The sequence below is a fragment of the Chiloscyllium plagiosum genome, unplaced genomic scaffold (genome assembly GCF_037043375.1).
Source record: "Chiloscyllium plagiosum isolate Xiang-an unplaced genomic scaffold, Cpla_swu_hap1 HiC_scaffold_23, whole genome shotgun sequence".
NCBI classification, from domain to species: Eukaryota; Metazoa; Chordata; class Chondrichthyes; order Orectolobiformes; family Hemiscylliidae; genus Chiloscyllium; species Chiloscyllium plagiosum.
This window is the reverse complement of record NW_028270161.1, coordinates 51,440,475-51,458,472: the sequence shown is the minus strand read 5'-3', so window position 1 is coordinate 51,458,472 and position 17,998 is coordinate 51,440,475. Positions and strand designations below refer to the sequence as shown.

General features: G+C 40.2%; 1 protein-coding gene across 9 annotated transcripts in view; it reads right to left on the bottom strand.

The window, feature by feature from the left end:
* Positions 1-1,480: 1,480 nt before the first annotated feature.
* The window catches only part of aebp2 (AE binding protein 2), a 91,739-nt gene continuing 75,221 nt past the window's right edge, over positions 1,481-17,998 (bottom strand). For 2 of the 9 annotated variants that reach the window (XR_006315050.2, XM_043713492.2), the window contains 2 exons: positions 9,515-9,544; positions 8,186-9,421 (listed from right to left, as the gene is read on the bottom strand). Coding sequence is in view for 5 of the 9 variants with exons in the window: in XM_043713492.2 (XP_043569427.2) it covers positions 9,412-9,421; positions 9,515-9,544 (40 nt within the window). In the remaining 4 variants the exon portion in view is untranslated. Of the gene's footprint in view, positions 2,303-3,622; positions 3,727-8,185; positions 9,545-10,616; positions 10,675-17,998 lie in introns of those variants that run through there. The other 7 variants (XM_043713491.2, XM_087999674.1, XR_006315052.2 and 4 more) reach the window with 6 other exon arrangements.

The following is a 17,998-nucleotide window of genomic DNA, read 5'->3' as shown; positions in this document are numbered from 1 at the left end:
AATGAACTATTTTAACAGCACCTGAATATAATAACTGCAACCAATTTATTCTCAATCGACTCGAATTAAATGAATTAACCTCAGATTAAAATTGCAAAATAAGGTCAGATTACGATCTCTCAAGTAAACAAGGGATGACTTCAAAGTTCCTCATTCCTTCACCAATATTTTCAGTGTATTGGAATTTCTTCACTCACCTTTTCTACAGAAGTATTTTAAAAGACACATGCTATATTATTTGCTGAATTTTCCTGTGTGTGTGCATGTTTACTAAGTGTCTAATAAATCTTCCAATGGTAGACAAATTGCAAATCTCAAAATTTAAGATTGCCTCAAGGATTACAGGTGTGAAAAAGATGGTATGAAGAAAAAAAAAATCACCCAAGTCAAACACTTGAATTTATTCCCATTATTGTGCTTGGAATAATTGAGTAATAAAGACTGAGTAATATTTTGCAGCCACCTGAATAAGAAGCATGATGTAGAGCAAGGACATCAAAATTTAGACATCATAATTAATGTGAAAGACATTAAAATTACATACCTTGCCTTCAGCATCAAGGAGATTCAGCGCAGTATCAAATAATACTTCATACTCAGCCTCATGAGGGAATATTGGGGGAGATTGCCAAAAGCTTGCTCAAGGAATAAGTTTAATGAAGGAAGACAAGTAGAGGGGAGGGGCTTCAGATCTTAGGGCTTAGTCATCTGAAGCACAGTCATCAGTATTAAAGTGATTAAAAGCAGAATGCAGAACTTGTAGGCATGTAGGAGATGGACAGCAGCAGAGTCATTGATGGATTTGAGAACAAGGATTTTTTTTTTTTAAAAAAGACGTTGCTAAACTGTTCCTTGCAAGAACAGAAGGTTCCACTGTATCGTATTCTGCCTTTCTCCAAACTTAAAAATCACAACACCACGTTATAGTCCAACAGGTTTAACTGGAAACACCAGTTTCATCAGGTGGCTGTAGGAGCGGCACTCCGCAAGCTTGTGCTTCCAAATAAACCTTTTGGACTATAAATGGTGTTGTGTGATTTTTAAACTTTGTACACCCCAGTCCAACACTGGCATCTCCAAATCATTTCTCCAATCTGATCTCAAAAACAGGATCTGATTTTTACAGCATTATGTAGCGACACTAGCATAAGCATCAGGTCTTGTAAGCCAGACACCTGGAGTAATGGTCACTTCAAGCTGGGGAATTTATATGTAGTCGATTCAGAAGACTGAAATTTAGAAAAAGTTACCTACAAGTTTATCAATAAGTATTAGTGAACGCTTATCTGCTGGATTGTCAGAAAAAATCCCATCTGTTTTATTCATGTCACAAGGATGGAAATCTGACATCCTTACCCAGCATGGTCTGTGTCTCCACAAATCCGTGATAATGTGGTGAACTCTTAACTGACACCTGAAATAGCCAACCAAATAATTCTGTTGCCTTCAGCAAGAAAACGAGACATTGACCAAAAGGACACCAAATACAAGACTTCCAGCAAAAGATTACCATGTTTTGAGTGTGGATTAAAAAGCACAGGTGGCCAAATAAATCAATACATCAGTGTTGGTTTACTAGAAAATCATTTTATCCCCATTGTTCATTTAATATTTTGCTTAATTTCCAAATATTTTCCCATTTGCCCTTCAAAGCCAATTTAGATTCTGTTTTTATTTTGATCGTCAATTTCACATCTGAACAACCCCACCATTCAGTAAATTATCTAACCTCTTTCATTTTCATCACTACCTAAAATTTATAATTTAAATCCCTGACTCGCCAAATCAGCAGAAATAGATTTTATCTCTGCTGCGTTATCAAAGTCTCAGGTTTAAACTCATATCAAATTCCTATTAACTTTCTTATAATGAACATCACTTCAGCCTAGAACAGACAGATGAATTAAGTGGGTCATAAACTGCATTACATAGCTTTACGTCCTGACTTTGGTCCAACATAATTTTAATCTCCATATCACAAGAAGGGAGTTGGATTTTCACCACCCGGAGGGAGACAGTGGGTGGCCGAAAGCTTTGGGAGGGAAGACCAATGTTTTCCGGCCACAATCCAGAAGATGAAATGGTGATTAATTAGTTGGTCTATTAATGGCAGCCTCCGAACCCACCAGCATCAAAATATGATTAAAAGTTCTCATGGAACTAATTTTGGACATTGCCATAAATTGACAACATATGGATAAAATTGATGAAGAATTGAACCTTTGGCAATAAATTACATGTCCTTGCATTCCCAGTACTACACTGAAGATCTTGCTGCAGCAACATGCCTTTCTTTTGAAGGCTGAAAAGAAAGGAAGAAAGCATGTTCAATAAGGCTTTACATAAATAAAATGTTACATCCAAATTTTACATTGCACATGCTGCTAGTTTATTATATATTCCATGAACAATTTTCATGTATTTATAAGCTTTATCACCAAATAAAATGATGCTCAAATAGAAAGAACTATTCTGATGATAGCTTATTGATTTGTAAAAAAAAAGGGGAAACAGACAGGTTTATTACTAATCGTAAAATACATGTTGCTTTTAATGATATGACTGGGGCAGCATTGCTGCCTCACAAGCCCAGGGACCTGGGTTTGATTCCAGCCTCGGGCTGGAGTTTGCACATTCTCCCTATGTCTGCTTGGGTTTCCTCCTACAGTCCGAAGATGTGTAGGTTAGGTGAACTGGCCATCCTAAATTGCCCATTGTGTTCAGGGATGTGCAGGTTAGGTGCATCAGTCATGGGAAATGTGGAGTAATAGGGTTGGGGAAGGAGTCTGGGTGGGAGGGTCGGTGGGCCAAGTGGCTTATTTCCACCCTCAAGGGATTCTATGACTGGATAATATAGTCATGTGCATTGACCTGGAATGTGGACTGTACAAATACAGTTGGTTGAGATGGGTTGAGTAAAGTGCAGTTTTTTTGATTAGGAATCATTATTTATAGGAATAGGTGACTTGAAGATTACTATTCTTACACACAAAATCTTTGTTCTGGCAATAAAGATTTCAGCTGTGGGCCATTTTTGGACATGCACATCTTCTATCATGAACAAACATTTAAACAAAGACATGAGGCTTAGAAGGAAATGAATGGGTTAAACTCACCCAATCATCTGAAATGCTAATTGTCTCTCACCACAGGTGCTACCTAATCTAGTGGATATTTGCAACATTTCCTATACAGATAGTTCATCTATAATAGGATGGTTGCATTCTTGTGCAAACCCGTATTGAAAGATCGCACTTCAGAAACAGGATTTGAAGTTTTGGCGATGTAATCACGTTACAGCCAACATGTTCTAAAAAGTTTGCACTTTAGAAAGCGTCCCCAATTCGTCAATTACAATGATTTCACGTTAATGAAATGCTGGTTATAGCAGAACAACTTGTATGTCCTTTTCAACTGGATGTGGCATGGTCCATCATCACTGAGCAGAAAGAGACGAGACACCTTACCAACATCACAGCAAAGTATCAATAATTTTCCCAAGTGAATTACAAATTGTTTGTAGTATTGTTGCTTAACTACTCAGTTTCAACAAAATCAAAGCCATTTTAAATTAACATTTCTTTCACAATAATGAACAATGATATCAGAATATCATAGTTACTTTATGGGACTTGCTTATCCAGACACCTCGACTTTCAAGACAGAATCACGAACTCAGATCCAACTGGGGAGTATAGATTCAACATTCTGTGGCTGCAGAACATTCTCCAGGGGGAGGGGGAAAACAGTCAGACATTGGCACATAAGTAGAAATAGGGATGAGACCCTGCAAAGTGATTATAGAGTGCTAAGTTAAAACCAGGACCTTGTTGGTGATAATCACTGGATATTTCCAGTCCCCCATGCTAGTGAGGCTAAGGACAGAAGGATATGGCAGATGAATGAGTAGCTGAAGGATTGGTGCTGGGGGCAGGGATTCAGATGGTTAGACGATTGGGATCTTTTCTGTCCAAGAGGGACAGTTTGCACCTGAACTGGAGAGGGACCAATATATTGACAGCCAAGTTTGCTAGTGCTGCAGGGGAGGATGGGCAGAGAGGTGGGATCATCAACAGCAGAGAGGCAAATGTGAGGCTCAAAGGAGATACTGTAATCAGAAATAGCAAGTTGAAGAGACAGGTCAGGCTGGAACATGACAGGGAGCAAGAAACACCTGTTGGATTAAATTGCAATTAATTCCAATGCTAGAGGGTTGACAGTTAAGTCCAATGAACACATGGTGTGGATAGGTATATGGGACTTGGATATTATATTCATTACTGAAACATAGCTTAATATACTGGGGTACAGGTCCTTTAAGCGGGACCGAGGTGGTGGAAAGATGGGAGGGGGAAGCTGCATTATTGATTAAGGCACGTATCACAACAGTAGTCAGATGAAATAACTGAAGTATCATCCAGTGAGGCTTTGTGGGTGCCACTAAGAAATAAGGTGGGATGGTGATCTTCTTGGGTTGTACTATAGCCCCCCCAAATAGTCAACAGGAATTACAGAAACAAATAGGCAGGAAGACTGGGGAGACTTTCAGGAGCAAAAGGGTTGTCATAGCCGGGGAGTTCGGTTTTCCTAACAAAGACTGGGATTGCCAGAGCGTTAAGGGCTTATCTGGGGTGGAATTTGTTAACGGTGTCCAGGGACGTTTCCTCAAGCAGTATATAAAGGGTCCTACTCAGGAAAAGGCAAAACCCGACCGACTTTTGGAAAATAGGGCAAGACAGGTGATGGAGATGACAGCAGGAGAGCACCCTGGGACCAATGACTGTAGTTCTATTAAAAATAGTTACGGCGAGGGACAAAACTGGTCCACAGGTTCAAGTTCAATACTGGCAATTTTTTTATGGAATAAGAAAGGATCTTGCAGTGGGTTTAATTGTAGTTTGTTTGCAGGCAAAAAGGTAAGTGGGAGGACTTTTAAAGTGAGAACTCGAGTTCAAGGTCAATATATTCCTGACAGGGTGATGGGCAAGGCTGGCAGGAATATGGAAGCCTGGATGACAAGAGATATTGAGGCTTTCACCAAAAAAATAGGTGTGACTCAGGTAGAGGCAGCTGGGATCAAGGGAATCCCTGGAGGTTTGCAGGGGACACAGGAGTTTACTGAAGGAGGAAATCAGGAGGGTTAAAAGGGGGCATGAGATAGCCTTGTTTGAGAAAATTAGGGTGAATCCAAAAGAGGTTAAGTATATTAAAAGAAAAAGAATAACTAGAGTGAAAATAGGTCCCTCAAGGATCAAAGTTGACAAGTAGAACCACAGATAGATGAGGCTCTCAATGAATATCTCTCCTGTGTCTACCATGGAGAAAGACATGGACACAGTGGAACTTGGGTAACTTAGTGGCGATATCTTGGGGACAGTCCATATCACAGCAGAGGTGGTGTTGGATGTATTTGAACATATGAAGGTGGATAAATCTCCTGGTTCTGACCAGACATACCCAAAAATACTGCAAGACGCTAGAGAAGGGGCCCTAGCGGATATTTTTGCATCAAGGGCAAGGTTCTAGAAGACTGGAAGGTAGTGAATCTTGTTCCATTATTCAAGGGCTGCAAAGAAAAGCCTGGGGACTATAGACCAGTAAGCCTAACATCTGCAGTGGATAAGTTGCCTGAGGGGATTCGGAGAGTTAAGACGTACATGCATTTGGAAAGTCAGGGTTTGATTAGGAGTAGTCACATGGCTGTGTGTGGGGGAGGTTATGCCTCACAAATTTGTTATGGGAGATTATGCCCCAAGTTCTTTGAAGAAGTGACCAGAAAGGTTGGAGGGAAGGGCAGTCAACGTAGTCGATATGGTTTTCAGTAAGGACTTTGGCAAGGTTCACCATGCTGGGCTGCTCTAGAAGGTTAGATCACATGGAATATAGGGGGAGTTGGCAAATTGGATATAAAATTGCTTGATGGTTTGTTATCTACATTAATGATTTGGATGAGAATGTTTTAGGCATGATTAGTAAGTTTGCTGATGACACTAAAATAGTTGGTATAGTGGACAGTGAGGAAGGTTCTCAGAAATTGCAGCAGAACCTTGATCAGCTGGGGAAGTGGGCCGGAGTTTAATACAGCTAAGTGTGAGGTATTGCATTTTGGAAAGTCATATCAAGGTAGGAGTTTCATGGTGAATGGTAGGGCCTAAAGGAGTGTAATGGAACAAGGGATCATGGAGTTCAGGTGCACGGTTCTCTGAAAGTGAAGTCACAGGGCAGTCAAGGTGTCTTTTGGCACACTGGCCTTCATCAGTCAGGGCACTGAGTAGAGAAGTTGGGAAGCTATGTTGCAGCTGTACAGGATGTCGGTGAGGCTGCACTTGGGAGTATTGTGTTCAGTTTGTCACCTTGTTATAGGAAGGACGTTATTAAACTGGAAAGAGTACAGAAGACATTTACAAGGATGCTGCCAGGACTTAACGACCTGAACTATAGGGAGAGGTTGGACAAGCGGGGACATTTTTCGTTACAACGTTGGAGACTGAGGGGGCACCTGATAGAAGTGTATAAAATCATGAAAGCATGGATAGGGTGAATGCACTCGGTCCTTTCCTAGGGTTGGGGAACCAAGGATGAGAGGGCATCAGTTTAAGGGTGGAGGAAAGAATAAAAGAGAAGCGGAGGGGCAACTTTTTAAAAAGTGTAGTACGCATATGGAATGTGCTGCCAGCGGATGTGGTTGAGGCAGGTACATTAACAACATTTAAAAGGCATTTGGACAAATACATGGATAATGAAAAGTTTAGAAGGATATGGGCCAATTGCAGGGAAATGGGGTTAGCATGGACAGACATTTTGGTTGGCACGGACCAGTTTGGGCCAAAGGGCCTGTTTCTGTGCTGTTGACTCTATGACTTTCAACTGGCGAAATAAAAAGCCAGTGAGAGTAACTGTGGCCATGAAATGACTGGATTGCTGTAAATACCAATCTGGCGTTTAGGGGAGGAAATCAGCTGTCTTGGCCGTGTCTGGCTTGTGTGACAGTGCACCCACAGCAATGTAGATAATGTTGTGGTTCTGTTCGCCGAGCTGGAAGTTTTTGTTGCAACAAAAACTTCCAGCTCGGCGAACAGAACCACAACAACGAGCACCCGAGCTACAAATCTTCGCACAGACTTTGAATGTAGATAATTTTGATTTGGCCCCTGAAATACCTCAGAAACTAATCAGTTGCGTTCAAAGTAGCATGGCTCACTATCAAGTCCAAAAACAATGGCTAGTAAGTATTGGCCTTGCTGGTAGGTAGCACCTCAATCCTGTAAATTAATCAAAAAGAATTGGCTGCAGTGCCAATTTAATCAGATGAAAATTTGCGTGGCTAAAAATATGAACAAAAGATGCCACATAAATCAAATACTTTCATTTGCATAGCTTGCTGGCACTACTTTCAATTCACAAACGAGTTCCATTGTTGAAGCCGATAGTTCTTGATATGCAAACAATACTGGACTGGGCCAAATAAATATCATACTCTTATCTTCCCATAGCACCTCTTTGGCATTCATCTCAAAAATTCCCTTTGTGGGATGAAAAATGTAGCATCTTATTCTAAACCAGCAAACTGAGCAAGCTTTTCTTTTAAATCCACAAATTGGAAGTTTTAGCTGTCACCAGTAACGTTTTGCACAAATGCACCAATTTTTAACAATATTTCTCTTCTCCAAAGTCAGAGCTCAATCCTCATTTCAGACAGTTTCATTGGGTGTTGCTGCAGCTCTCAAATCCACCATTATTATTATTTAACTTTTCTTATATAAGGTAGCCATCTATTTTTCAGAAATGAAAGCTGATCTAGCTTTGCTCTTATTGTGTACTAATCATAAATCCGATTAACAAACCTGCACTTCAAATCCAAATTGCTTGAAGTGTTCACGGTGAATTACTGAACACAATAAGCATCATGAAAGTCTATAAATTTGCAACTGATAAGCCACTGCTTTATTTAAGGAAGTTAGATAAACATTTCTAAAAAAAGGGACTTGCTATGATTAGAATGAAGTGAGAGGCTCAGGTAAACAGACATGGACCAGCTTCTATTCCCTTGCTTAAAATTGTACTTTACGTCAGGGTTTTGGTTTCATAGAATCTCAGTTTGATTTGTATAGAATTTGGCTAGGCAATAGAAACTGGGCACATTTATACATAGAATACAACTAAACATGACAGGAGATACAAAATATTTCATTTTATAGTTTATTATAAAAATGTAGCTGAAAAAGCAGTAGCAACTTGATTTGGATGGGAAGAAGCAGTGGATACAGGTGAAGTGCTCAGGTAAGGATACATTGTATGAAGGGTTTACAACTGTGCGAAACAAGGGTACTACAGGCTTTTTTAAAAAGCCTGCCTCTGTCCAGGAAATCTAAGTTTAAAGACACAATCCAAGTCATGCTGTTTACATCTTGCACAATACATTAAGACATTAGCAGTAGTAATTGGCATTTGCAGAAAACCACAAATGTCACTTTATATTTATAATTAGGCAAGGTGCTTTTTGTGGGGTTTTTGTTAACAGTTATTCTGGCAGCTCAAGAAAATTACATTATCCTTCAACATTTGTTCTACCGTAATATATACATTTCAAAATTTGCTTCCATGCTTCTAAAAGGTAAACCAAAATTGAAATCTACAGTACATTTTAAAGTATAAAAATATATTACAAATCTGCAGAAATATTTACAAGCAATTTACTATTATCTATATGCAACTCTTTGCGCCTTCTGAACCTAAGACTAGGATGTTACAGAATAATCTAGAATTTTTCCCATCTTCATACAAGTAAAAATACAGGCTCTTTCACGTGATACACACGCAAGCATGAAGATTATCAACAATGCAATCACTTGGTTAATCTTGTCTCTAAAGATCTTCTATGCAGCAAGCTTTGGTGCATTGAAATAAAACTTTCCAGCTTTTATTCCCCCATCAGATCAACAACCTAAATTGGCGGCAGAAATTAATTTTCAACATTTGAGATCATTTTCAAGGTAAACACAAGATATTTAAAGTTCACAAATCTTAATTCATGAACTTTTACTGTAGAGTTATTTGAAATGAAGAAATTAAAGAAAACCATTAAAGTATCTAATTAAACTGAGGTTGTTACACAAGTAGCGATTGGGAGAAAGTAATAAAAAAATCTGCATTTCTAATCAAAGTGGGACAATTAGATTTTTTTAAAAAATCCTTAATGAAATTTTATATCTTGATTTTAGATTAGAAAGGGGCACAGCTTGAAGCAGCGAGTAAACAAGGTCCAAGGAGGAAGTTTCTCATTGCACATCCCCCCTTGTTAGATGCCAAACATTCCCTGTAGAACTTTTCCCATTGTACCGTCTCATCTCGAAGAGGTGGAGTGCGAAGCTTCAGATCCATTCTCCCAAAGTCTGCTTTTAGTACAAATAATCAGCTAGGACTGGGAGAAAAAAAGTGATTCTAATGTGCAATATTCTATTCGAGTCATGGCGACTAATTTTGACACCATTCTGGTTCCCAGATTGGACCTTACCTCCTTTTCAGCCTTTTCTGTGGCATTGTCCTAAAAAGGAGGGAAAAAGAAAAAGAAAAATTTAAAAATCAAAATCTTGCCTTTAAGGCTAATTGCAATATGATCTGAAAGTAGTTAAACTAAACTCAATAGAAGTGAAATGACTAAGTATGATATTTAACCCTTGCTCATGACGTGATTTTGTAACCACTTGTTAAAAGGTTAGCACATTCATTGCCAATATTTATTATGGGGCAAACATGTTTTCACGTGCTGCAGGCAGTAGTTTTCAGAGAGATCACTGCATCTTTTAAACAGCAGATGGAATAAACACTTGAAGCACTGGAAGCTATCAGGAGGGAGCAGATCAGTGGCTTTAGGTTTGGACTGCCTAGCAGAGTCAGTACAGACGCAGATAAGCAAAACGCTCACCTGTAAATTTCTCTGCTTCATTTACAAAACAATACCTTAATTTACAGGCTGGAATTTTAATCAGATTAAAATTCTGATTTTTGGAACAAGAAATCCACAGATCTTTGGAACAAGAAAATAAATCTGCAAAAATAACGAGGGAAACAAACAGATCCAGCAGATTTTTGGTATGCTTACCTTTTGATTTTTCAATAACACATCAAAAATGACAATGGCTGCCAGCTATTTGCCGAGACACAGACACATGCCCAATGAGTTAAACATTGACAACTACTTCCAATGGGCATGCCGAGGGAGTTACTCTTTTCTCACAAGTGGACTATTCAAATTCACAGAACAAAAGAACGAACAGCTGACAGCAAGACGACGTCTAGCAGATCCCCATATTAGGGGCCAAATTATTTTTTTGCTCAAGACACTCTCTCAAGGGCTGTTTTTCTGATTTTGGGACCTCCTTTTCTCACTAATGCATTTTTATATGACACAGAGTAACATTACCTTCTAAATTTGTGCTTTTTTGTTTAAATTGAGTTTCTTCTTTACATAGAAAAGACAAATACCAAAGATCGTATACAAACAAATATTAAATCTTATAACTTAATCTATAAACAAAATGTTTTGTTAATCATAATTAAAAATTTTCCATACTCTCTTTTTATGCATTCACCAAAATAAATAGTTAAATGCATACCTTATGTAAAAATGATGCAACATTAATCCTGATTTTCCAGGAATTATTATGTCTGTAACTAGGAAAAATATAAAGTTGTAAATAGATTCCTGAAAATTGTTGAAAGAAACTGAACGCAGGATGCTGAATTTTACCTAGTTATGCAAATTGAAGATCATCTCTCTCTCAGCATTTCACCTTCACACACAAAAATAAAATTAAGGCTTCAGTTACCCTGGTTGCCCCCACTCCTCCTTCACAGAAAGTGCTCAGGTGTTGACAGCATTGTGGGAGGCCATTCGCCCTGTCATGCCTGAACCACTCAAAGACCTGACTACACTAATCCAATTTTTCATCTCTTGGCTCACTGAACTGAAGGTGATAGGTACAAGATTTTTTAAAAATTCCATTCACAGGTTGAGGGTGCTACTGGCTAGACCAGCACTTCCTGCCCATTCATAATTGCCCAGAGAGCAGTTAAGAGTGAACCACATGCTGTGGATCTGGAGTCACATGTAAGGCAGACCAGGTAAGGATGGCAGTTCATAACCTGAAGGACATTAGTGAACCAGATGGGCTTTTCCTGACAATCGACAATAGATTCATGGTCATTGAATTCAAATTCATCTGCCATGCCAGGATTCAAACCCTGGTTCTCTGGATTAACAGTGCAGTGATCACACCACTAGACCGTTGCTTCCCTGTAAATACCTAAATACTGCTTAAATATTTCAAGGGTTTCCTGACTTAACCACCTTTTCAGGCAGAGAGTTCCAGATTCCCAGTGAAGAGATTCTCAACAACTCTTTTAGCCTTCTAGCTCTTACATTCAATGTCCTCTGGTTAGTGAAACTTCTTCTAATGGAAACAGCAACTGCCCATCCATTCTACACCCCAAAGTCTTATACACCACTTTTAATTCCCCCATCACCATTGCTGCTCCAAGAGAAACAAACCTGGGCCTATCTGATCTTTCCTGTGACCTCAGTTCCTACAGTACAGGTAGCATCCTGATAAATCTCTTCTGCCTCTCCTCTAGCGCAATCATATCCTTCTGATAATGTCAAAAAGTGTGGGGCTGGAAAAGCATAGCCGGTCTGGCAGCATCTGGTGAGTAGGAGAGTTGACATTGAGCATAAACTCTTCATCAGGAATGCTGCCTGATTGGCTGTGCTTTGCCAGCACCACACTTTGTGACTCTGATCTCCGGCATCTGCAGCCCTCACTTCCTCCTTCCTATAAATGATTAGATTCCCTACAGTGTGGAAACAGGCTCTTCAGCCCAACAGGTCCACACCAACCGTCCGAAGAGTTACCCACCCAGACTCCGTTCCCTCTGACGAATGCACCTAACACTATGGGCAATTGAGAATGGCCAATTCACCTGGTCTGCACATCTTTCGACTGTGGGAGGAAACCCACACAGACACAGGGAGAACATGCAAACTCCACACAGACAGTTGCCCAAGGCTGAAATGGAACCTGGGTCCTTGGCGCTGAGGCAGTAGTGCTAACCACTGAGCCACTGTGCTGGCCCGAATGTGGCACAGAGCACTCCAGTTGTGGTCTGGCCAGCATAATTTCCTTGTTTTTATTCCATACTTTATTAAATAAGGTAGGTTTCTCAACCGCCCAACTACTCATCTACTTGCCCTGCTGCCTTCATGGATCTACCAGGGTACAAAGTTCCTCTGATATGCAATATTTTCCAGAGTTGTACAATTTAAAGTGAAATTCCCTTGTCTTGTTAGTCCTTCCAAGAGCATTACCTCTCACTTCTCCAGGTTGAGTTCCACTTGCCACTAGTCTGCCCACATGACCAGTTTGTCAATATCCTTCTGTTCACTATTCCCTTCCTATTATTCTACCTTAAATGTACATTGTGCATTCCATTAAGTCCAATCCATACGTGTGTGCTACAAGCAGGAAGGGCCCCAGTGTGGAACACCGCAAAAATCCATTGGAAACAGATTTCCAGTCACACAAACATCCTTTGACAATCGCCCTCTGCTTCCCACCTCTCAGCCAATTTTGGATCCAATGCTCAATTTGCATTGGAATCCATGGCCTCTTACCTTCTTGACTAGTCTACTAAAGCCACACTGAAGTCTACATCAACCACATCAAACATTACCAGTGGCACCTCTTAATAAAATTCAATAAAATTTGTCAAACATAACATTCTCTTAAATCCATGTCAATGCTTGCTGACTGACCCACGTTTCTCTCCAAGTGCAAATATATTTTGTCCTTTCTAATGTTCCCACCAAGGTCAGACGGACTGGTTTGAGATTTACTGGTCTATTCCTAATTTTTTTTAAAAATGGGAGAACATTAAATAGTTTTCCAGCCCTCTGGTACCAGATCTGTCACCAGCGAGGTTCTGAAAATTACTGCAATGGCTCTCTTTGCCTCCCCTAACAGGCAAAGATACAGGTCATCGAGGCCTGTGGATGCATTAAGTTTTAAAACTGTTAAACCCACTAGCACTGCCTGTCTATGCTTGATTTCTTTTACTATTTCACAGTGCTCCATCCTGATTTTTGATCCTGTATCGTCTGTTTTCATTGTGAAGGCCAATGCAAATTATCCATTGAGGACTGTGTCCACACCTTTCATCTCATGCACAGATTACCTCAATGGTCCCAGAGTGGCCCTATTCTTTCCCTAGTTATTCTCTGGTTTCATATAAATTTCAAAAACCCTTCAGTTTCAGTTTAGTTTACTCACTAATTTATTCTCATGTGCATTCCAACCTTTCCTAATTTCATTTTTAATTCATCCCATGCACTTTTTGTAGTCTAGGGACTCTGCTGTATTAAGCCCTCACCCTAAGCTTTTTTAAAATCCTAACCTTTTTGCCCCTTTACATCTATGATTCTTTGGTCTCAGTCTCACCCTTTCATTTTATGGGAATATATTTGTCCTGTACTCTCACTCTTCCCTCCTTGAATGAGTGTCATTGCTCTGATAAGAGTTGTTACGATTTCTGCACCTTCCATAGGAACAGAACTTGAACGAATCTATTAAGAATGCCCACTTTACCATGAACACAACTGCTCCAAGTCCCAATGCCATGTTCTTGTACACTGAAAATTTCAGTCAGATAAATTCAGGCAAACTATTTAGGCTTTTGTTGCTGTGCTGCACTAGCTAGGACAGGAGTAAAATCATTCTGATGGGTGTTACCCATTTGCAAGGGAATACCTTTTACAGAAACAACCTCAGAATCAAATAAAGATAGACAGAATGGGTACTCTAGTTTTGAACAGGGATTTAATTTCTACCAAAATGTCATGATAATTGAAGCACAGCTCTAAGGGCATCAAGTTTTGTCCAGTAGTTATGATGCTAATGTGTTAAAAAATGCCTTACAGCAATATCCAGATGGAGTTTTCAATTCATCAATCTGGGTACAAGGTTGCATCAGTTATTGCCTAAATAAATGTAATGGTTGGGAAAGGTACTGGTGGCTTTTGTCAGTCAAATTCAAGTGCTCAGGTGAGTGATCAAGTAATAAATTAAAATGAATATTTGACATGGACAGAGCTGAGGATAAAGTATTACAATGAGAACTAACTCACCTTCAATTAGGATTCATCATTTCTCTAACCCGTTACTTCCAATTCTTAACAAACATACTTAACTATCTCGGTTAATTTAGGGGTGGGGGGAATAGGGAGCACAACACTCAATTTTCCACTGCAGATGATGCTTTACATTTGTTAAAAATAGAGATCTGTCAAATGTGTATCATGTTTTCCAGTCAAGTACAACTTCAATCAAGAGTGCATTGAAAACATAATGGCAAACTGTGGTCTTCTGGCCAAAACCAGAAGAACAGGTTCAATCAGAATTCAAAACAATTTTGGAGTTGCTTTCAGTTCACCAATTTTAAGTAATGATGTGGAGGTGCTGGTGTTGGACTGGGGTGGACAAAGTTTAAAATCACACCACCAGGTTATAGCCCAACAGGTTTATTTGGAAGTAATAACTTTCGGAATGCTGCTGACGAAGGAGCAGCGCTCCAAAAGCTTGTTGGACTATAACGTGGTGGTGTGAGATTTTTAGTTTTAAGTAAAAGGAGACAGATACATCAAGCCAAAGTTAATAGTTTACCAATAAGCCTGATCAAGCTGGAAATGGGTATTCCTGAGATTAAAATCTAAGACAATGCTCCTGGCACGTTAATTTCTTTAATTTAAAGAAAAATGCTAGAGAAACTCAAGTGTGACATTTGGTAGAAATTAAATCCCTGTTCAAAACTGGAGTTCACTGGAGAGTGAAACAGAGTTAACATTCTCTTCACAGATGCTGCTAGGCCTGCTGAGTTTCCAGAGCATTTTCTATTTTAATTTCAGATCTCAAGCGTCCACAGTACTCTATTACTAAAATATTTAAAAGTTCCTTCAAGATGGTGGAATTAATTACTGATGATTAGGATGTCTTGATATCCAAATACTTAGCAAATATAAACCAAAGATTTAGGCTCCCTTGACTGCACGTTAATCCTGGAAAAAGTGAGGACTGCAGATGCTGGAGATCAGAGTCGAGTGTGTAATGCTGGAAAAGCACAGCAAGTCAGGCAGCATCCGTGAGTAGGAGAACCGATGTCTCGGACAAGAGCCCTTCATCAGGATGTCGGGCTTATGCCCGAAACATCAATTCTCCTGCTCCTCAGATGCTGCCTGACCTGCTGTGCTTTTCCAGCATCATTCTCTTGATTGCATGTGAATTCTATCTCAGCCACTCTGCCACACTTGCCATCAGCTCAGAAAATGCTATTAAGTGTGAGGAACATTGTCTATTGTAGGTGTAGGCCTTTCCATTATTCAATCAGATCACAAATGATCTGTCGTTTAAATTTTCCCACCTACCTTGCTTGGCCTCATATCTTTAATTTCAACACAAAATTCAGATTTAAAATAATTAAGATCATAGTCACCTTTATGTTCCAAATGTCTACCACCATTTAGGTCATGAATTTCCTAACTTCTCTTCTGAATGGCCTGGCTCTGTGATTAGGGCTATGCTCTTGTTCTAAATATCCGCACCAGAGAAGAAAAATCCTTTCAAAACCTTAGAACCTCAGCCAGATCTATAAACCTACTTAGGCTTTATGCCGGTGCTGACTCTTGGAAAGAGCAGTTATACTTAGGGTCACATTCAGCCTTTTTTCTGCAATCCTGTAACCTGCTCATTCGAGAGTGTGGTGCTGGAAAAGCACAGCAGGTCAGGCAGCATCCGAGGAGCAGGAGAATCAACCTTTCGGGCAGAAGCTCTTCATCAGGAAACCTGCTCATTCTCAAGCATCCCATAGAATGAGCTTCAAACATTCTGTCAGTCGATGTTTCAGATTCCAACAAATCAACAGGGGAAAAAAGTCTCAATTCACTTCTTGATCTTTTACCAATGATTCTGAAACTATGTCCATGAATTATGGATCAATTTCCCAGACAGAATATTTTTTCTCTATCTACACTAGCAAAATCCTCCTACTCTGGCAACATCCTTGTAAATCTTTCTGAACCCTTTCAAGTTTCACAACATCTTTCCAAAAGGAAGGAGACCAGAACTGCATGCAATATTCCAACAGTGGCCTAAACAATGTTGTCCCAAAAATGACCTCCCAACTCCTGTACTCAATACTCTGACCAATAAAAGAAAGCACACCAAACGCCTTCTTCACTATCCTATCTACCTGCGACTCCACTTTCAAGGAGCCATGAACCTGCATTCCAAGACCTTTTTGTTCAGCAACACACCCGAGGATCTTACCATTAAGTGTTTTCCCAAAATGCAGCACCTCGCATTTACCTGAATTAAACTCCATCTGCCACTTCTCTGCCCATTGGCCCATCTGGTCAAAATCCTGTTGTAATCTGAGGTAACCCTCTTCACTGTCCACTACACCTCCAATTCTGGTGTCATCTGCAAACTTACTAACTGTACCTCTTACGCTCGCATCCAAATCATTTATGTAAATGACAAAAAGTAGAGGGCCCGGCACCGATCCTTGTAGCACTCCACTGGTCACAGGCCTCCAGCCTGAAAAACAACCTTCCACCACCACCTTCTGTCTTCTACCTTTGTGCCAGTTCTGTATCCAAATGGCTAGTTCTCCATGTATTCTGTGAGATCTATCATTGTTAATCAGTCTCCCATGGGGAACCTTGTCAAACGCCTTATTGAATTCCATATAGATCACATCTACTGCTCGGCCCTCATCAATCTTCTTTGTTACTTCTTCAAAAAACTCAATCAAGTTTGTGAGACATGATTTCCCATGCACAAAACCATGCTGACTCTCCCTAATCAGTGCGTGCCTTTCCAAATACATGTACATCCTGTCCCTCAGGATTCCCTCCAACAACTTGGCCATCACCGACGTCAGGCTCACTGGTCTATAGTTCCCTGGCTTGTCCTTACCATCCTTAAAACAGTGGCACCACGTTAGCCAACCTCCAGTCTTCCGGCACCTTACCTGTGACTATTAATGATACAAATATCTCAGCAAGAGGCCCAGCAATCACTTCTCTAGCTGCCCACAGAGTTCTCAGGTACACCTGATCAGGTCCTGAGGATTTATCCACTTTTAACTGTTTCAAGACATCCAGCACTTCCTCCTCCGTAATATGGACATTTTGCAAGATGTCACCATCTATTTCCCTACAGTCTATATCTTCCATATCCTTTTCCACAGTAAATACTGAAGCAAAATATTCATTTCGTATCGTCCCCATTTTCTGTGGCTCCACACAAAGGCCGCCTTGCTGATCTTTGAGGGTCCCTATTCTTAGATTAGATTACTTAGATTACTTAGTGTGGAAACAGGCCTTTCGGCCCAACAAGTCCACACCGCCCCACCGAAGCGCAACCCACCCATACCCCTACATTTACCCCTTACCTAACACTATGGGCAATTTAGCATGGCCAATTCACCTGACCTGCACATCTTTTGGATTGTGGGAGGAAACCGGAGCACCCGGAGGAAACCCACGCAGACACGGGGAGAAACCCTAGTTACCCTTTTGTCCTTAATATATTGGTAAAAACACTTCGGATTCTCCTTAATTTTATTTGCCAAAGCTATCTCATGTCTCCTTTTTGCCCTCCTGATTTCCCTCTGAAGTATACTCCTACTTCCTGTATACTCTAAGGATTCACTCAATCTATCCTGTCTATACCTTACATATGCTTCCTTCTTTTTCTTAACCAAACCCTCCTCAATTTCTTTAGTCATCCAGCATTCCCTATAGCTACCAGCCTTTCCTTTCACCCTAACAGGAATACACTTTCTCTGGACTCTCTCATTTCTGAAGACATCCCATTTTCCAGCGGTCCCTTTACCTGCGAACATCTGCCCTCAGTTTTCGAAGGTTCTTGCCTAATACCGTCAAAAC